Source organism: Pipistrellus hanaki (genome assembly GCF_964339955.1).
Source record: "Pipistrellus hanaki genome assembly, chromosome: 6".
Lineage (NCBI taxonomy): Eukaryota > Metazoa > Chordata > Mammalia > Chiroptera > Vespertilionidae > Pipistrellus > Pipistrellus hanaki.
The window spans coordinates 10,711,977-10,732,566 of record NC_140508.1 but is presented as its reverse complement, the minus strand read 5'-3'; the positions used below and the strand labels follow the sequence as shown (position 1 = coordinate 10,732,566).

The following is a 20,590-nucleotide window of genomic DNA, read 5'->3' as shown; positions in this document are numbered from 1 at the left end:
TTTCCTGTTTGCTAAATGAGTTTCGGTGGCATTGGTCCTAAAGTGAAACATATCTGTTTAAGATTAGGCTGCAGACGAAAATTAGAATAGAGATTGATAAGGGTTTGCATAGCAAAGCAGGGCAAAAATATAAAAAATCAAAATACAGTTTTAAAAAATTTGGTTCCAAGTATTGTACTTTTCCACAAAATAATCTTGTGCTTTTTTTCCGGTTAATTGTGGGGATATTTTAAGAGATATACATTGTTATTTTTAATGATTTTACAGGAAATTCCCATTCAACAGAGGAGAAGAGGCCAACTAGCTTCTGGAATTAAAGCCTCACTTATTTCTCAAGAGTATTTGGTTGAGATTACCAAGCTTTTCCGTTCTATGGACGATGCTGAGTTATTACTTAATGCTCCCGAGCTAACCAGTCACCTGTATACAGACTTATCTGTTCAGGAAAATGTTCTGAAGGTAAATCTCCAGGCAGGGCCTTTGAATCGCTGCAGTTAATGTAGAAATAATGCAAGGAATTTGTCATTGTGCCTACCTAGATGATCTGTAGCTTTTAAATCTTGGACCAAAGATTTAATAATGTGTATGAACAATAAACCTTTCCTGTATTTACCAAAGAAATATTATAAAAAATTAATTTTTAAAAGTAGATGTGGATTTTTAGTATGCAGTTACTTTTTCCATCCTCAGAGACTTTTTTTTGATTTAAAAACTTCTAAAAAATTTCTATATTGATTAAAGTATCACATATTTGTCCTCATTCCCCATTTCCATCCCAAACCCCTTCCCAACTATGCCCCCACCCACCCTGTTGTCCGTGACCACTGGTTAGGCTTACATGCATGCACACAAGTCTTTTGGTTGATCTCTTCCCCTTACTCCAACCCTCTCCTACCTTCCCTCTGAGGTTTGACAGTGTGATCGATGCTTCCCTGTCTCAGGGTCTGTTTTTGTTCCTCAGTTTATGTTGTTCATTATTTCCCCTATGTGAATCAAACACCTGCACAAAACATATTGCCTTCTTATAAACTGGACTGCCAGTTGGATATGAAATGTCAGCATTAATCTTGTCACCTATCATGATTTGATATTGGCCAATGGTTGGGGTCTGGGATGGGATATTGATTGTAAGTTAATTAGGGATCTAGAAGTTTTCAGTTAATTCACAAAACTATTAAGTATCATTAAGGCTTGTTCATATAATCTGATTATACTTATGCTAGAGGCCTAGTGCATTAAATTGTGCACTTAGAGGTGGTACCTCAGCCAGCCTGCGCCCCCTCACAGTGTGGGAGCCCTCGGACATCCTTAGGCTCCTGCCACCCGCCACTGCTGCTGCACTTCCAGCCATGAGCCTGGCTCAGGGCTCTGGCTTAGCAGCACTTCCCCTGTGGGAGCACAGTGACCACCAGAGGGCAGTTCCTGCATTGAGGGTCTGCCCCTTGGTGGTCAGTGCACATCATAGCGACTGGTCATTCTACTGTTTGGTCAATTTGCATATTAGCCTTTTATTATCTAGGATATGAGGTCACAATAAAATTGCTGATAGAGTTGATGGCTTTGATTGACAGCTCATTTCTGTCATTTAAACTAGCATTTTAAATATATGAAAACATAAATGATTTTAGCTTAAGCACTTCATTACCTGTACAGAATGTTATAGAATTTTTTTATTTCTGGACAAATGCCACATGGGACATGTGCTAGGATCTTTTTTTCTCTCACCATTGGGATATCATGTAGTGTTCTTTACGCTTTGGTCAATACCGGGTATTATTATTATTATTTTTTTTAAGTTTCCAGTTTTGATTAGTAAATATTATTATATTTCATTATCTATTAAGTAAGTATTATACCATATACATTTTTCATCTGTGATTTCATTCTTTTTTACCTTTTTGCTGGATCTTGTTAATGTTTGGCAATATATTTGTAGAATATCAAAGTCCAACTGGACAAGCTCGGAGAGCAGATCACAGTCATTCACAAGAAACAACCAGATGTTACTACACAAGCTTCTGGACCTGAAGCTATTCAGATCCAAGAGACACTCTGTCATTTGGATTCCAACTGGAATGGAATCAACAGGATGTATAATGATCGTAAAGGGTATGTGTAAATTAAGTTAAATTTTAATTTAAAAAAATAACTATAAGCTCATGAGCCATGACAAAGGTCACATGTACATTAAGATTAATGAGAGTATGTTTCACATCCTTGGAAGAGGCTCTGTTTAATAAATTGTGTTGAGTGTAGTTCCTTAAAGAAAGAGGAAAGAGATTACATATAGGTAGGTGATCATTTGCAACATAATATCTTAATAATTAAAGGAAGCACCTTTAATTTTAAATATCTAAATAGTCTCCATTTTCTTTAAAATAACTTAAGGGTTTTCATTAATGTTCACTTTCCCAACATGTTGATGATTAATGTGAGAGACAGGAACAGATAATTGGAATCCATATATAACCACAAACTCTTTAAAATTAACTTGTTAAGTAAAATGATTTTGAGCCTCCGTCTTTCTAGATTTTGACCAAGCCTATTAATAGGTGGAATTAAAAAAAAAAACACGAGGAGATTTTTGGCAGTAACTGGGTATATAGTAGAAAGGCAAATAAGATGTGAAATAATAGCCCAATATAAAGTACCATGTAAGAGAAAGTTAACACAGAAAAGTACATCGGAAAACTTTAGAGACATATACACAAAAATTAGGCATCATGGTCTTCATCTTTTTTGTTTTGTTTTGTTTTGTTTTAGCCTATAATCACCTATGTGTGATTATATAATCTTTGAAAAGATATCTTTCAGTGGCCTTTTGGTATATTTATTTGTATGGATTTTTAAATTCATCTGTATGCATTTAGAGAATATTGTTTTAAGTATACCTTTATGCATACTTCTATCTAATTAGACTTGTTTATTAGATAAAGATTAAATTGTTAAAAGTAATAACATCTTAAGGCTCTGCACTGCATTATGAGATTGGTTATTATACTCTTGCCAACAGTATATGTGAAAGTTAACCGAACACTTGTTAACAAGGAAAGGTTGTTTGTTGTTTCTTTCAGACCTCTGCCAATTGTATAGTGAAGATTGCATCTCAATGGATTTTCAATTCTTTGTCAGCGACATTTCAATATTCTTACATATGTTTAATGGCCCCAGTGTTATTTCTTCTGTCAGTTGTTAGGTCATATCTTTGCTCAGTTTTCTATTATGGTATTACTATTTACTGATTAATAGTAAAGAGTTTTTTTTTTCTACAGTAAGGATATTACCTATTCATGTTTCTTGTTTATTGCTTAGTCCCAGCTTTTCATATGCTGTCTAATTTTGTTAACGGTATTTTTTGATGTATGGGTTTAATTTTACATAATTATACTTTATGAGTCTTTTTCCTTCCTGATATTGGTTTGTTTCATGCTTACAAATTACTTTTTGTGTGATATTAGTTAAATATTTATGTATCCTTTAAAAACAATTTTTTTTGATTTAAAATGATCATTTAATAGCTAAGCCACCTGAATTTTATTTTTAAATATGTTTTGTATTAAGGCTCCAGGTGGGTGGTTCTATATACTGACTGTTCAGTATCAAGCCTAGGGACCCAGGTAGGCAATGGTAACGTCATCAGAAACCAGGAACTGAGGTGGTGAATGTTTTTGGGGAAAGATATCAATGCCAGTTGCAATATTTGAGAAAGCAAATTTGTATGTTTCTAGATTAAGGCTTGGATTTTGAGTCCTTTGACTCTCTGGAAGTCCATAGACCTTCACAATTCCATACTGCCTCCCATATGAACTGACCGTGATCAGAAAGGAGGTGATGACTTAGTGCCTCCTAGTTGAACATTTCTCTTTCTCTCTCTCTCTCTCTCTCTCTCTCTCTCTCTCTCTCTCTCTCTCTCTCTCTCTCTTTCTCCCTCTCTCTCTCTCTCTCTCTCTCTCTCTCTCTCTCTCTCTCTCTCTCTCTCCTGTCTCTCTCTCTCTCTCTCTCTTTCTCTAATATACGGATATACTGCTTAGATTTATTTGGTTTACTGTTTATATTCTCAGTGTCTTTGGAGTGCCTTTCTAGCAACATCTTTTCTTTATTATTGCAGCATCCCCAAAGCTGAAATTGTGGCTGTTATTTAGTTACTGCACATTTTTACCGAAGACGATAAATATTGTTTTAATGTTTTTTTCATAGTATTCTGTTTGAAGTGCTCTTAATTTTGTCATGCCCAATAGAATGTTGCTTGCTATGGGCACTTAACAAATATTAACTACATTTTCAAAATTATGTTCATGGGAGAAGGAAAAATAAACATTATTTTAGAGTTAGAGTTGTCAGGGATTATTTTATTATTTTTTAAAATAGTAATATCTTTTTATTATATAGAGTAAGAATTTTATTAATATTAAAATCTCAGGGGTATCTTCCAAGCCTTTCCCAGCACCACTTAACAAAATGAAAAGGCAGAAGGAAAGTGTTTAGGATCTGACTGCAGTAAAACTTATCCTTCTTTATACTTATTTTATACATTCTAAATATGACTAGCACTGGGCTTTGACTTTATCTTATTTCTAAAGGAGAGAGGATTAAATGGGCAACTCAGTAGTCCTTTGTCTCATTGCCTAACCTGGGCTTTGCAGGCACTTCCATACTGTACTATGGATTAGTCATTGCACAGAGGGTGTTAGTTTGCTAGAGTTACCTTAATAAGACACCACAGGCTGGGCGGCTTACTCAACATACATTTATTGTTTCCAGTTCTGGAGGCTGGAACTCCAAGATCAAGGCTCCAGCAGGGTTAGTTTGTATTGAGGCCTTTCTTACTGGCTTGCGGTTGGCCACCTTCTCCCTGTGTCCTTCATGTCTTTTTCTCTCTGCTTTTTTCGGACACAGTGAACGATATCTCTGGTGTCTCTTCCTTGACTTATTAGGATACCAGTTGTGTGGGGTTACGGCCCCACCCTTAAGACCTCATTTAAAAAAATTACCTCCCTGAAGGCCCTATCTCCAAATAGTCACTATAGGGGTTAGGGCTTCAACACATGAGTTTTGGGATCACTATTCAGTCCATCACACAGAGAATAAGGGAGGGAAAGGAAATTTTGAAGTATTTTGGCATTTTGGGTTCTGTTCTACCTGAGAAGTAAAACACCATAATTTTTTCCCTAAAAGAATAGAGTAATCATATTTGACATTTCATGGTATTAGAAATGTTAATTGTTGAAAGTTGGGTGGGTTAACTGCCTGTAGCTAATCCATCTTGATTTTCCAAACTGAAGAAGGCTGTCTTTCCAGGTAATAAGCTGCCTAGTATGTGTGCGTATGTGTGCAGGCATGTATGTGAAAGAAAGGGGGGTAGGATGGTGCTTGAGCCAGTTTCTTGGTACGACACCTTTCTCTAAAAGGAATCATTAACTGTAATCCATTACGAAAACTGATCTTAGAGCAGTGAGTTGTGAATTCACTGATTTTTGAAGCTTTCAGTTTAAATTAGATTTGAATTTATTTAGAAAAAAAATGTTTCAAAGCAGTCCTGGAAAGTTTGGAAACCTATTTTATGTTCATTTTTGTCCTCTAGTTATGTTGACAGGTCTATGGAAGAATGGATAAAGTTCCATTGTGATATAAATGACTTTGGTTTGTGGACAACGGAAGCTGAGGAGTTACTGGCTGATGCCTTGGCTCCAGATGGTGAGAAAGCCAGGGCGCACCAGAAGGTGAGTGCTCTCCATCACAGGATGCAGATCTGCTACTAACTGCCATATTCCTTCCTTCTTCTTTTTTCTTTTATTTCAGAGAGGAGAGAAGAGGGAGAGATAGAAACATCATTGATGAGAGAAAAATCATTGATCAGCTGCCTCCTCCATGCCCTCCACTGGGGTTGTGCCCTGTTCAGGAATCGAACTATGATCTCCTGGTTCATAGATCGATGCTGAACCACTGAGCCACACTGGCTGGGCCATATTCTTTTAGTATGTGGCATTTAAGATATATTTCAAAAGTTAGAGCTAAATATATGAATTTTTAGATGCATTACAACCTGCAAATTTTATTCCAAATCTATTTTTCAGTCATAAAGGCTTAGGAAACATTATTTACATTTTTAATTAAATTTTCGTGAAATTTAATTAAAAATACTCTTTAGTGGCTAATATGAAAAAAAAATATTAAAAAAACTTATATTTATGCCCGGCCAGTGTGGTTCAGTTGATCTATGAACCAGGAGGTCATGGTTCGATTCCCAATCAAGGCACATGTCTGGATTGCAGGCTGGGTCCCCAGTGTGGGGCATGCAGGAGGCAGCCAACCCATGATTCTCTCTCATCATTGGTACTTCTTTCTCTCTCTCCTTTTCCCTCCCTCTCTGAAATCAATAAAAGTACATTTAAAAATTTTAAAAAATATATATATATATTTAAAATGACACACGTAAAATTTTGTACCCAAGACTAAGGCAGAAAGATATCAGCATACCTCACCCCTGTTTTCTGTACTTAGCACTTATTGCCACTTCGTATTTTTGATAATTATTATAAAAGTAAATTATTCGTGAGCTATGTCAGGGCAGCTGCTCATGTAAGTCTAATTCAGTCTTGGAAAATATAACAGTAGCAAAATCAGTTCTGCTAATAAAATAGGGCTTTAAACATAACGGTCGAAAAGCAAACAAAATTTCAATTTACCATTGTTAAAAGATTTTCTCTTTTATTATATTTTAAAAATGTATTTCATGGAGAAGATTCATGAGGCATTAACAAATACATTTATTTTTTCTCATATACATGTTATTTTTAGAAATATAGATGAGTGACTAAATTTAACTTTAAAATATTCTCTTTAAATCTGTTGCTTAAAAATTTAGAGACCAGTGAAGCAATGTCTCAAGAAAATGCAGTTTACCTATCTGTGGTAGGACATAAGGGCATATGGATTTATTTTTCCTTTTGATATATGCTTTCAAGCACATATTTGGGAAAAGTTAAGCAATCTAATTTAATCAAACCTGATTGATGCTTATGCTTCAGTTGTAAACAGCTCAGCTGCTATTTTCTCTATATTATTTATTACCCTGTTTCACCCTATGACATCCACAAGCGTGGGTGAGATTTCAAAATGGATTTTGTGTAGTGCGCTTACTGAAATTTAATGAAAATCTTTTTAAGTGCCTTTTTCATGAACATAATGTATCCCATGACTTTGTTCCTCTAGCTGCTAGAGTCTAGCATGTAAATTAATGCCTGGGAACCTGGGGGATTCCTTGCATCAGGAAATGTTAACTTAGTGTCAGAATTCATCTTGGGCTGTCCTCTGTTGTAGGCACTTGAGGAAAGCATTAGCAGTCACCAGCCCGGTGTTTCAGCCCTCAACGCCTCCTGGGACGGGGTTGTCCAGAGACTCGGCCCCATGGATGGGAGCGCCTTAAAAGACAAGCTGGACCGCCTAAATCAACGTTGGGCTGCGATCATCGCAGAGGTGAAGGATTGGCATCCAAGGTGACTGAGCCTCACTAAGCTAAGGGCACAAGGATAGACATTTAGGGCAGGGCCTTTTAAAGATACAATCAGAGAAGTCCAGAGTTCTCGTGTTGCCTGATATTACTGACAGTTAAGACCTGCACTGTCCATGTTATGCATTTTAGAACCCTCCTCCTAACTGAATGTTCAGGCTGTCCATGAAGTCCCACTTTTTGTGCAGTAGGATACACGTGAAACTTGCCTTGCTCTTTTTATTTCTGACTGTTGATTGTGATACGGTGACCATGTGGCAGGAACTGGAAGTAGTTGAAAGAACACTCTGGACTTCTGGTCTGAAGATCGGGGTTCAGGGTCAGGCTTCTCACTTGCTCATTTCCTGACTGGACCTTGGGATCTTCATTAGTAATCCTCTTGCTAGGTCGTTCTTAGTCACAGGGTGTGCTGTGCTCATATATGTGTCAGTGCTTGGCAAATAATAAATACCTCAACTCTTCCAGGTAACAGGATACATATGATGTATTGTTGTTTGTTCTTATGCTAAATTATGTTACAGTGTCCCAGATTTTATTAGGGTACCTTCTGGTTGTAAACACTTTTCCAGTGACTATAAAGTTCAACATTATACATGTGCTATATATTGCTTTAAAATTATTTTGAAGTTATTTTCCTGAGATGGTTAATAACTAATGGATAATTTCTAATTTGCTTAATACATTCTGTCTTATGAATGAGCTTTTTTGGGGTGGGTTAATGGTAATTGTAGGCTAAAAGTTTCCAGGTACTTTTTCCTGCTAATCTTAACTCTGTAGATGATGTATTATTTTAGAACAATGCTAATATTTTGTGAACGGCCAACCTAATATCTTCTTAAGTCCAATACAGGCATACTTTGGAGATATTGTGGGTTCGGGTCCAGACCACTATAATAAATCCATCATCACAATAAAGCAAGCCACACATATTTTTGGGTTTCCCACTACATATAAAAGTTACATTTAAACTATACTGTAGCCTATTTAGTGTGCAATAGCATTTTGTCTAAACAATCCATTATGTACCTTAATTAAAAAATACTTTATTGCTAAAAAAATGCTGACCATTATCTGAGCCTTCAATGAGTCATATCTTTTTGCTGGCTTGAGGGACTTACCTTCAATTTGTAAGAAAATGCAATTCCTGTCAAACACAGTAAAATGAAACACAATAAAGTGAGGTATGCCTATATTATAACATAAAATATTCAAGTATGACTGTTTGGCCTTTGGTTGTTTTTTATAGAATAACAACATCTATCATTTTGTGTGTTTTGGTAAGAAGCAATAGCAGTTTGGGTGTCTTGGTTGAGAGTTTGCCACAGAGCGGAGACAGCGTTTGGCACCTTGTACACAGGCCCCATTTAACTCCCTCGAACTCTCTGCTAGTACAGGGTTGAGGAGCCTTTCCTCTGCCAAGGGCCATTGGGATATTTATACCATCATTTACAGGCCATGCAAAATTAACAACTTAAAAATTAGCCTGCTATATTTGGTCAAATGTTTAATTAACTCACCCCTAATGCCTTGGCAGGGCCAGACAAAATGATTTCTCGGGCCTTACAGTGCCCAGAGGCTGGGAGTTCCTCAGGCCTGCTCTAGGCCACCAGCAGGCCCATTCGTACAGCTTTACAAACTGAGGCTCAGAGAGGGGCGGTCCAAGGTCTCACACAAAGTTATTGATGATGCTAACTTATGCTCTCAAGTGCAGTTCTGTACAAACTTGGGAAGGCCACAGACCTCTAGCTGAGTTTTCTCTCTGTAAATAAGAACTGGGATATTTTCGTAGAGGAGTGTCATAAGAATTAAATTAGAGTGTTTGTGAAAAGCATCTTTCCTGCAATGCCCCCTACTGGGGCTCGAGCCTGCAACCTGGGCATGTGCCCTTGACTGGAATGGAACCTAGGACCCTTCAGTCCTCAGGCTGAAGCTCTGTCTACTGAGCCAAACTGACTAGGGGAAGAAGAAAAGATTTTAAGGAAAAAATGCTATGTTCTGATGAAGATGCAGTGTTGTCGCCAGGTGGGGTGATGAGCCATGGCATTTAGGCCTCTCAGGGGAAAGATCCTGAAACAGAGCTTTGAAGTATTTATACCATTTCCCATACATTCCGCCTGGGGAGGGCCTTCTAGGGAAAATAAGTAGAACAGGCAAAGGTGGGAGGGAGGCATGAAACAGTATGGCAGGGGAGAGACCTGCCAAGGTTAGAGGGAGACGAAGGTTCAGGGACCAGGGCCACGATTGGAAGCTGAGGTTCTTAGGATCTTCTATGCCATGCCCATGAGTTTACATGGGGAATCTTTCCAGCTTGAAAATTATCTATTTGCCAGGTCTTCTAAAGAAAAGGATGTACCCACTGGCATAGTAGATATTAGCAACAATACAGAAATTCTAAAGCTTTTTTCAAATGGATCTCTGTGAGCTGTGCTAATTATAGCTTCCAGAACTAACACATTGAAGCCACTACTTATTTTAATCTTTTTTTTTTTAAAGAAAAGAATAACGTACCTCTTCTCCAACATCTGATATTTTAACTAAAGTGCTTGTTTTTATAAATTCGTGGTTTAACATCACTTCAGTTAGTCATTTATCTTAACTCAGAGCCACGTTGGCACTTTAAGAGCTTAGATGTGTACTGTTATCATAGTCATCGAAAAAGCGCACGTTTCAATCTGTTTTGTATTGAGTGCCTGTAGTTAAATAACTGCACAGGTCAACAGCTCACAGTGTTATTTCTTAATGAGCAATTGTTGTCTACTGTTAGAACATGAATTTAAAGCTTGTTTTTATTCATAAGGATAACGTTTAAAATGTAGATTATATTTAGCTAGTCTACAGATGAAAATTTTGTGACTCAAATAAGCAGTATTGAAATAACTTGCTATTTTCCTTCATAGGTATATTTTCAAAATACTAAATTAGTCATGATTATGAAACATGAAACATTTAAATGCCAGCTTTTTTTTTTTCTTTTTTAAATGCAAGTCTATAATAGTATTTTAGGTGTTTCCAAAGTAGTTATTTTAGTGAAATACTCTTTGATACAGAGGGTAAATTACCTGTTTTGGTATTTTTAGTCTTAACAATAGTACTGTTCTTGATTTTTTTGTTTTTAATTTTGAAGCAGTATTTCCTCCTAATGGATACTTAAATTTAAAAACTTGTGACTTTCATTAGTTTTTTAAATATTAAAATACCCTCTTTTAAATATTACTGATTCTCTACTAAATATATATTTATTTAGAATATATATTTTTTTGTGGTTGAAAAGACAAAATTATAGCCATAAAAATATGGTGATACAATGTAATTTATTAAAAAATTGCATAATAATTTACATTATTAGCTATAAAATTAATGATACCACCCCAAGCTCTAAATAGCTTTCAAACCCTTTCTTAAAAATAAATAATCTTCTTTGTCATATGAGTTCTAATCATACTCTCATCTTCTGACACATGGATTATATACTTATAAATGTTATTCTTATAACATTTAAATGATCTAATTAAGACAGTTTCTTTTTTATATTTATAATAACTATTTGTGTCCTTATGTCCTTTAAAACTTTTCTTTATTTTCTAGATTTCTTTTTATGAGTAGGCTATATTTAAATATCAGTTTTACTTTAATGAACCAACTAGATTTCCATTTTCTAATACTTGTAAAAAAATTCCATTTTCAGTATCCTTTCTTTCTTTCCTGTGAATAAAGTGGAATAATAGTTGCCACCTAATGTTAATAATATCTCATGTAATGAAGTTTTTCTCTCTCTATGGAGTAATTATGTGCCTTTTCTTATACTTTTAGATCAAAACACTTTTCATGGTTCTTAAAAAGTCTATTATGTTGAACAGTGGGATCTAGCTTAAAAAATTCTTATTATTAAATTTCAATATAATATTCATGATGAGAGAAAATAACAGTCTTTAGTTTCAATGTTTTTGGATTTAATAAAGGAAGAATTCTTACATTATCAAATAATTGGCATTGCAGAATGTATACATTATTATTGACACATTAAAACGTATTGAAATAATTATCAGGAGTCATTTCATTTGCGGCTTACTTAGTACGGATATGCAAGGCAAATGTTTGCTTTTCTGCTTAATTGGATAATTTGTCCCAATATTTTTCAATAATATCTTCTTTTAGAATATATGGGAAAAATGAGCAAATAATGGAATATAAGAGTAGAACAGATGAGATTACCTGTTGGTTAACAAAGGCCGAGAATGCTGTGCAAAAGAGATCCACCACCGAGCTGGAAGAAAATTTCAAAGAATTAACGGTAAGTGGTTTGTCTCTACATTTGCCAATTGTTTTTTGATGCACGCACAGTTACACTAAAAATAAGATAAAATATTACAAGGAGAAAAAGGTAAGAAACTTTGTGCTTTGTGGTGTATGTCGTGAACTTTAAAGAGGGATATCTTGGACTTTCCCTCTAAAGAGCAGCTGTCTTTTGTTCTTGCAGAGGTAAGGCTTCCCTAATAGAAATGAGAAATCGTGTGGTCTCAGTATTAGACCTAAGGTTTTTAGGATACTTTAAGTAGACATTATCATTGTAGAATAAATTATTGCTTTGAAGTAAAGTTTTTGCTTTTGGATTTAGAAGATAATTGCTAATTACTAGCTATAAAGTTGAGTTTTGTAGAAACAAGAAAACTCTTAAGTGACTTGAGACCCAGGGTCATGGTTGTATTAATACAATCTTTTCTGTTTATCTACAACCTACAAGGGTTGTTTATAACTGTTTATTTATGCTACATATAAAATACGTAAGGATATATAAATAAATATAATCAAATAGCCATAAATTTTATATCTTTTTGTGTTAAGAATTGAAAGACTTATTGCAGAACATAAACATACTGTGTCCATATTTTTATTTTATAAAAGAAGAAATTGGGTGAGTATGTGAATGAACACAAAGGCATGCATCAAAGTTTGCCTAAAAGGATGCCTACTAGAGATTTTGTCTAAAGAAGTAAGATTGAGGCATTTTGGAAACTATTAGTAACAACAAAAAAATACTATGTGGGAAACAATTACTAAGTTTTCTTTTCAAAATGTGACATCAAATAGCCAACAAACTTGTTCCTGTTTTAACTACAAATTTCATTCATTTTCTTGGAATATTTGTGGGCCATTGCAAAGGGCAGGACAGTACAATAGGATCTGTAGAGATGAGGTAGAGAGAGATGCATCCAACCCTTTTTATGTTGTTTTGGCCTTTCATTGGAACGGACATCATTTGCATCATCTAAGAACAGAATGTTAAATTATCAATGTAGATAGGAGAGGATATGACTCTATTATGAGACAGGGAGCACCCAAGTGCACATTGCAGGAGGTTGGTCGTTCCCGTGTCAATTACAATTTGTTGAGATATGTTCAGGCTTCTTAGAAGTTTATTGTCTACTTAAGAAGTTAAAAATTTACATTTGTAAAATACCCAAAGTATGTTAGTTTCTAATATAGTTCTTGAACTTTCTCTAGTATGACACACTTCTAATCATACCTCTCTTCTGACACCTTTAGGACTTAAACCAGGAAATGGACGTGCAAGCTGAGAAACTCAGATGGCTGAATAGAACTGAACTGGAAATGCTCTCAGATGAAAGTCTGAGTTTACATGAAAGAGAAAAAATGTCAGAAAGCTTAAGAACTGTGAATTCCACTTGGAATAAGGTGTGTATTAAGAATTTCTTTATGGTAGAATCTCACTGATTTTACTGTACGTAGGCGAATTATGAATGTCCAAGAAGAACCAATGCTGACTGTGCAGAGAATTCCAACAAAAGCACTTTGGGAAATACTATTCTGGGATATTTAATTCATCCATGCAGTCATTCATTCCCTGAATAGGGTTTAATCGAACTTTAACTTTACGCCAGTCACCATTTTAATACAGCAAAGAGTATGTCACTCCTTCTAATCCAAAGAGTTTATTGTGGGGAGACAAGTAGCTAAGCAATTATAACATAGAGGGATCCATAGAGATATAAAAGTAGGGCATATACCTGGCCTTAGGGGGTAACTGGATGGCTTTTCAGAGGAGATCATTTCCAAGCTAGTTTGTAAAGCATGAATAAGAATTGGAAAGATGAACAGTGGGGGAAAGGGCACTGCAGAGAGAACAGCAGCAAGTGAAATGGTCTAGAAGAGACAGAGAATGAGCACAATGCACTTGGGTCCTGGAAGTGACTCAGCATGAAGTAACAAATGAGTGATGCTGGCAAACATCAGATCCTGGAGGCCGCACCATGCATCACAAGGAATTTAAGCTGTGTCTTGAGAACAGTTCATCGCTTTGAGAGCAGTGGGCAGCTGTCAAAGGTTGTAAAGCAGGAGAAAGTTACCTTTTGTAAGCTGACTATAGCTGAACTATAGAGATGGATGGAGTGATCCTAGGATGGATGTTCTTAGGATATCAGGAAGTCAAGTAACTCCTCTTAGCAAAACCCACTATCAGATCAGGATAGCTGATCTGGAAAGATCAATTAGTTATTAACTCTGTAAAGGGGGTTTCAGGAGACAGATGATGACTTAGATTTGGACATGTCTGAATATCTAATTGCCAGACTGAAAGTATATTTTTGAGAGTCCTTGGCATCTTTAAACTCTGTGTGGTAGATGTAACCATTAGAAACCAGGACCCAGGGAGAGAAGCCTGAGTCAATGGTAGAAACCAAAACTCCTACCCTTTAGAATGTTAGCATTTGATGGATGGGCAGATGAGAATGAGCTTATAAAGGACACTTAGAAGGTCAGAGAGAGTGGGAGGAAAGTCAGGAATACAGACTGTTCAGAGTTCAAGGGAGGGTGTGTGACAGCATTAAATGTTACAAAGGGCCAAGACAGCTAAGGACTGAATGGCGTTCTTTTTTTTTTAATTATAATTATTTTTATTTTATTTTATTTTTATTTTTTTTATTTCAGAGGTGATGGGAGAGGGAGGGAGAGAGAGGCATCAGTAATGAGAGAGAATCATTGATTGGATGACTGACTCCTGCATGCCCCCTGAGACCAGGGAATGTGCCCTGGCTGGGAAAGAAACCATGATCTGGTTCATAGGATGATGCTCAACCACTGAGCCACACGGCTAGGCTGGATGGCATTCTTGATAGTAATGTTGGTGGAGTAGGGTCTTAAGCAAGACTGCAGTGGTAGCAGAGCTATCACGTAGGGTAACACTTTCTCTTTAGGAAACAAGATCACCTTTATTTATATGGTACTCTTCTCTTTCCACTTGGCCGGATGCTATAGGTATCCGCTCTGTGGTGCTCCCTCTGTGGAAGTGCTCTGACCACCAGGGGGCAGCTCCTGCATTGAGAGTCTGCCCCCTGGTGGTCAATGCGCATTATAGTAACCGATTGTTCGGCTGTTTGATTGATTTGTATATTAGGGTTTTATTATATGGGATATATGTAACACTTTTCACATTGCAAGATGAACTGAAATTTTTCATCTGGTGAAAGAATGATGGAAATTGTAGTATTTGAAACTTAGATTTATTCCTTATTTATTGAAAGTTGTATGGAATACATTGTATGCAGTTTTCTAAGAATGAACTGGAATGGCATAGTCCTGAGACTATAAAAACTGAAAGAGTTGTTGGGAGATTTAAAAATGTATTTCTTTATTTACAACATATTGCTTATACTCTTGATTAATTGCTCTTAATTACCCTCCATGCTCTTTAAATTAAATAAAAATTAACAAATATTCATTGCAGTCTGAGAGAAACCTCATTCAATGCTTAAAGCATTGTGCAGAGCAGTGTAGTGTTTCATTTAATGAAAGTAACCCATAAATGCTGTAGTCATTCCTACCTTAGTAGTCTTCAGCAAGACCAGACAGTATTATGAGAGAAAAAGAAGAGTAGGAAAAACTTCTACCCAAATATCAATGCTCTTAAGAAATCAATGACATGGTTTTTAAGAGTTTAAGTAATTTTAAAAATGAACATCATTTGAACACTTCATAACATTGTAGGCTGAACTCTAGCTATAACTGACACAAAACATTAGGTAAGTTTAGCAGCTTTCAGGTGTATAATAGTGTTGTTACCTATAGTCGCCCCGCTGTACATTCGGTCCCTGGAACTTATCATCTTACACCTGGAAGTTTGTATTCTTGGTAACCAACATCTTCCAATTTTACCCACTCCTCAACCCCTGGCAACCTTAGTTCCACTCTGTTTCTGTGAGTTTGGTGTTTGTAGGCTCTACATATCAGTGAGATCATACAGTATGACAAGTGACTCCCCCCCACTCCCCTCCCCCCAAAGGTAAGGTCTTTATGTTATGAGAACTTACCATTTTCCATTATGGGTCTCCTTAGTATAATGGGTGGGACATTTTGTAATTGCCACTCCAATTAAAATATTACAGTTTGGTAGCCTGTTTGAAAGCTTTAAAAGACAAAAAATAAAATCACTAAAGTCTAAAATATTTTAACTGAGACTAATCTCTCATAATGATCATGGAAGGACCCACACATCATTGGGCTCCCCACAGCTGTGTTGCTATTGAGTAAAATTCTGCCATCCTGGAAAATTCTTCAAGTTCCCAGCAACGAACCTCTCTTTGGTGCTGGTTTGATATACCTCTTGGTTCTTGTTTGATATACCTCTTGGTTCTTAGACCTGATTGTATTGCCTTTGTACCAACTTATACGACCAGCTCAGTTCATCACTTATTTCTGACACAAGGTACAACATTTTTAATGATAATAGATTTTCCATGCATCAAAGTTCTGTAGCACATCTGTCAAAGGTTTGCTGTACACTGAAAATCACTACCTTGATATTTAACATTGGTACATAAGATACAGAAATATATTTGATGAAATGAATTAGGGTAGAAGATGAGTTTGCAAGGCAGGGCTTTGATGATAGAACTTCCCTTGCAGTTTCTTTGTTGAACTCCAGTTCCAGATCTGTTCTCACTCTTTCATTGTCACTGAATAACTTTTTTTTCTTATCGTTAGCTTGGCAAGAGATAAGCTATTAATTACTTGTAGAAAATTACATAGAAATGAATTGATATTCTATTTATTGTGTCGCCTCTACTTTGAAAGGCTATAGCCCTGTTTCTTGCAACTAATCTCAGAATTCTTTAACTTTAGTGTGTGCACATATTTTTTTTTTACCTTTCATCTTTTATACCTTGCAACTGAACTTAATACTAAGTATGAAGTATAATCTTAATTTTCATATTCTTTGGTATAAATGGAGGTTAAGGTAAGTTTCCGGATATCTAGGCTATTTAGAAATTAAGCTGAAGATATTATTTTGAGGATTTCATATAGCTTTTTATGCTCATTTTGGATCTCCCTTTATCTTCTTGTGTTTGCTTTTGTGAATGAAAAGAAAAAAAAATTAAGTTGTAACCCTGTTTTAGTGGTACTGTAGTTCAGCAACTATTGGAAAGTTAATCTGGAATATATTCTTGTGATAGTTTTTTCATGTCTTAACATTTTAAGTTGAAGGCATTTGATTGCTAGGACATAATGGAAATGAATTTGACTGTATCTCATTGACCTAAAATATGACAATGAACAGAAATTATAGATGAACTTCATTTTATTCAGTACTGTTTATGAAACTAGTTAATAAGACTAGTTAATAAGAAAACTACAACTCAAAACCTCACTCTTTAATATTAATATATTATGTAATGTAAAATACAGGAGGTTACATATTTGAGAAATTAAAATTCTATAAACAGAACATATAGTGTTATGCATGCTTAACCTTAATCCTAGTGAATGATATTGGAATTGGACTTTACAACAGTTTTATAACCTTGGAGTAAAATATTATTTTGTATTTCCAATTTCCAATAGCCAGAAATATAGCCAGAGTTAGATTTTTTTTTCTAATAATAGCATTTAGGATTTTTAAAGTCATGATTTTAAAAATGATAGACATTCCAGGTTTTAGTCCTGATATTTTCACGTTTTACATTTGGAAAATGTTCATAAACTTAAAATATGTATCTGAGTGTTTTTTTTGAAACAAATATAAATGCCATTTGTTTATTTTCTTCTCTGATTTAAAAAAGTTATTGCAAACTTGATGCTATTTTACTCATCCCTTGAATCCAAATTGGGCAAAGAGAAAGCCCTTTGATCTCCGTAGTTAAACCATAGCTGTCAGTCTGGATAAGCCTTGTTCTGAAATGATTCCAGTTACCGGGTTTTCACTGTGATGTGTGCGATTTGTCATGTTTTCTTTCTAAGGAACTCGAAAGAACTGAATGTGAAATCAAACTTGAATTGGAAACTGTAATCAAAACTGGCAGACAAATTGATCAGAAGCAGCAGACCGACAGCCCCAAAGTGCTGGATGAGCAGCTGACTTCTGTGAAGGTATTTTATAACAACCTGGATGCTCAGGCGAGGACAGCCCCGCCCCGCCACTTCTCTCTCTCTCTGTCTCTCTCTCTCTCTCTCTGTGTCTCTCTCTTGTGCATTTTATTTTATTTATTTATCTAAATATATATTTTATTGATTTTACACAGAGAGGAATTGAGAGGGATAGAGAGTTAGAAACGTCGATGAGAGAGAAACATCGGCCAGCTGCCTCTTGCACACCCCCCACGGGGGATGTGCCCGCAACCAAGGTACATGCCCTTGACCGGAATCGAACCCGGGACCCCTCAGTCCGCAGGCCGACGCTCTATCCTCTGAGCCAAACCGGTTTTGGCTCTCTTGTGCATTTTAAAATTTAACTTCTGGGAGAAACTGTGTTTAAATTTTATAGTATTAATAATGTGTTCAGTGATTCCAATAATGTTTATTAATTTTTAAATGTGCTAATATTCCAGTGAGTACAAATTGTATTGAAACTTATTTTTAATATTTAATCCAGATTCACTTTATATTTTCAATGACTATTGACATTTCAAAAGTAAACTTAAAAAATAATAGTCCCTGTTTAAACTCAAGTTATTGGCTTATACCAATATAAATTGAATTTAGATTGATATTTCAATTGAATAGGCTACTGAGCCGTGTTCAAACATCAGGTTCTAATAAATCTTATGTCACAAGAAGGTCACATTGGTATAGCAGGATTTAAAATCCTTTCAGGAAACAGCTATCATTTGGACATTTTAGTGAATCGGCCAGGAATGGTGCGCCATTTACTGACTGGATCCAACAGGCTGAGTGTCTTCTCTCACTGAGAATCTCAGTCTTGAAACCAGCGAAGTAAAAAAAAAAAAGTGTGGAACTGAAAACTTGGCAGTATTAGAAAGCTGTGTTAGATTACATTTTAGATCCTTCTTGCATTATTAAATAGTAACTGAGTTTCTATAAGAGCCCAGAGAAAACCAGCTAAAATATTATCACTTTCAAACCAGTGAAAATGGGCAGTCCCTACATTTCCTGACTGTTTTCCTCACTTCTGCAAGATTGGGTTGTTGATTTTGATTCATTTTGAGGCGCTATACCACTGGATCACATTTCTCAGCGCATCATTTTGGCATTACACTGCGGAAGTTCTTTTTGAAATGTTATATTTATTTATTGACTGGGCAATATATGCATGGGAATGGCTCAGACCAGGCTCAATCCAGTGGCTGTGTCACCTGGGTCATGGTCTTCCCCTCTTCAGGCTTCACCATCCTCCTTCGGATCTTTAGTTTATATGGAGAGGCCTGACCATGTCAAAAAAAATGTCTAGTTTACAAATAACCAAATTTGGGAAGTGGATAAACTATGAATTATATTTTAGAAAAGCTCCCTTTTCAATGGCCATAATCCCAGCCACATTATAAATGTGCTGGTGTTCCCCCGAGGTCTGTTCTTGTAACACATAAATGCAGAACTCTAGATTAAACATCTTGTTATTTACACGATGATTTTGGTCTTGAGTTTTGGGTTCATTTAGGAATTGTAACCATTTTCAGAGTCACTAACTCAATGAACATGTATTTGTGATCATTTTACTATACTTTTGAACTTACAGGGGAATATCATTTTTCAGAAGCTCAATGTAGAGACAGTGAAACTATGAAAGAAGCTACCTCAATTCACGAGTAGATGAACTGTGGTTATTTGCAAATAGTAGCCAGCATTTATTAAATTGTAGCCATCTACAAGTAAAAGAATTCAACTCCTTAAGGACAAGTGTGTGGCCCATCACCTTTGTTATTTTGAAAGTTCTGATTAGAGGACACAGAAAATAGAATTATTAGGGCAGATAAGTAGTCCACTCAGTTTAGCTTAGTTTTCTCTGAAGTTAGGGTCTTAGGACCTTTTATTGTTTTATGTAGGATATTCATGTTCTATAATATTGTTCTCCAGCGTCAAGATTGTATATTGAATTACTGTATGTTATTTTAATCAAAACCCAATTAAATTTCTTGTTATGTTATCAATACTTATTTAACTTAGTTACATTTTTAACAGTGAGGCCCTGAGGTCTTAAATATAATTGTGAGATTTAAAAAATGGTGAAATAATAATGATATTAAAATGTTTCATTTCATATGGAAGTTTATGATTTGCAGCATGTTTTCCTGTCCTCAGTAACTCAGGAAAGAACCTGTTATGCTTTCCTGTTTGCTAAATGAGTTTCGGTGGCATTGGTCCTAAAGCGAAACATATCTGTTTAAGATTAGGCTGCAGACGAAAATTAGAATAGAGATTGATAAGGGTTTGCATAGCAAAGCAGGGCAAAAATATAAAAAATCAAAATACAGTTTTAAAAAATTTGGTTCCAAGTATTGTACTTTTCCACAAAATAATCTTGTGCTTTTTTTCCGGTTAATTGTGGGGATATTTTAAGAGATATACATTGTTATTTTTAATGATTTTACAGGAAATTCCCATTCAACAGAGGAGAAGAGGCCAACTAGCTTCTGGAATTAAAGCCTCACTTATTTCTCAAGAGTATTTGGTTGAGATTACCAAGCTTTTCCGTTCTATGGACGATGCTGAGTTATTACTTAATGCTCCCGAGCTAACCAGTCACCTGTATACAGACTTATCTGTTCAGGAAAATGTTCTGAAGGTAAATCTCCAGGCAGGGCCTTTGAATCGCTGCAGTTAATGTAGAAATAA

General features: G+C 35.7%; 1 protein-coding gene across 1 annotated transcript; it reads left to right on the top strand.

The window, feature by feature from the left end:
* Positions 1 to 1,925: 1,925 nt before the first annotated feature.
* On the top strand, positions 1,926 to 20,579 carry LOC311624783 (utrophin-like; the record flags this gene model as incomplete). Its single annotated transcript, XM_084888400.1, has 7 exons — positions 1,926 to 2,109; positions 5,582 to 5,720; positions 7,321 to 7,496; positions 11,666 to 11,801; positions 13,055 to 13,204; positions 17,762 to 17,890; positions 20,349 to 20,579. Exons 1-7 carry the CDS (start codon positions 2,090 to 2,092, stop codon positions 20,577 to 20,579), a joined length of 981 nt encoding a protein of 326 aa, XP_084744526.1. The 5' UTR covers positions 1,926 to 2,089.
* Between the last annotated feature and the right edge of the window lie 11 nt (positions 20,580 to 20,590).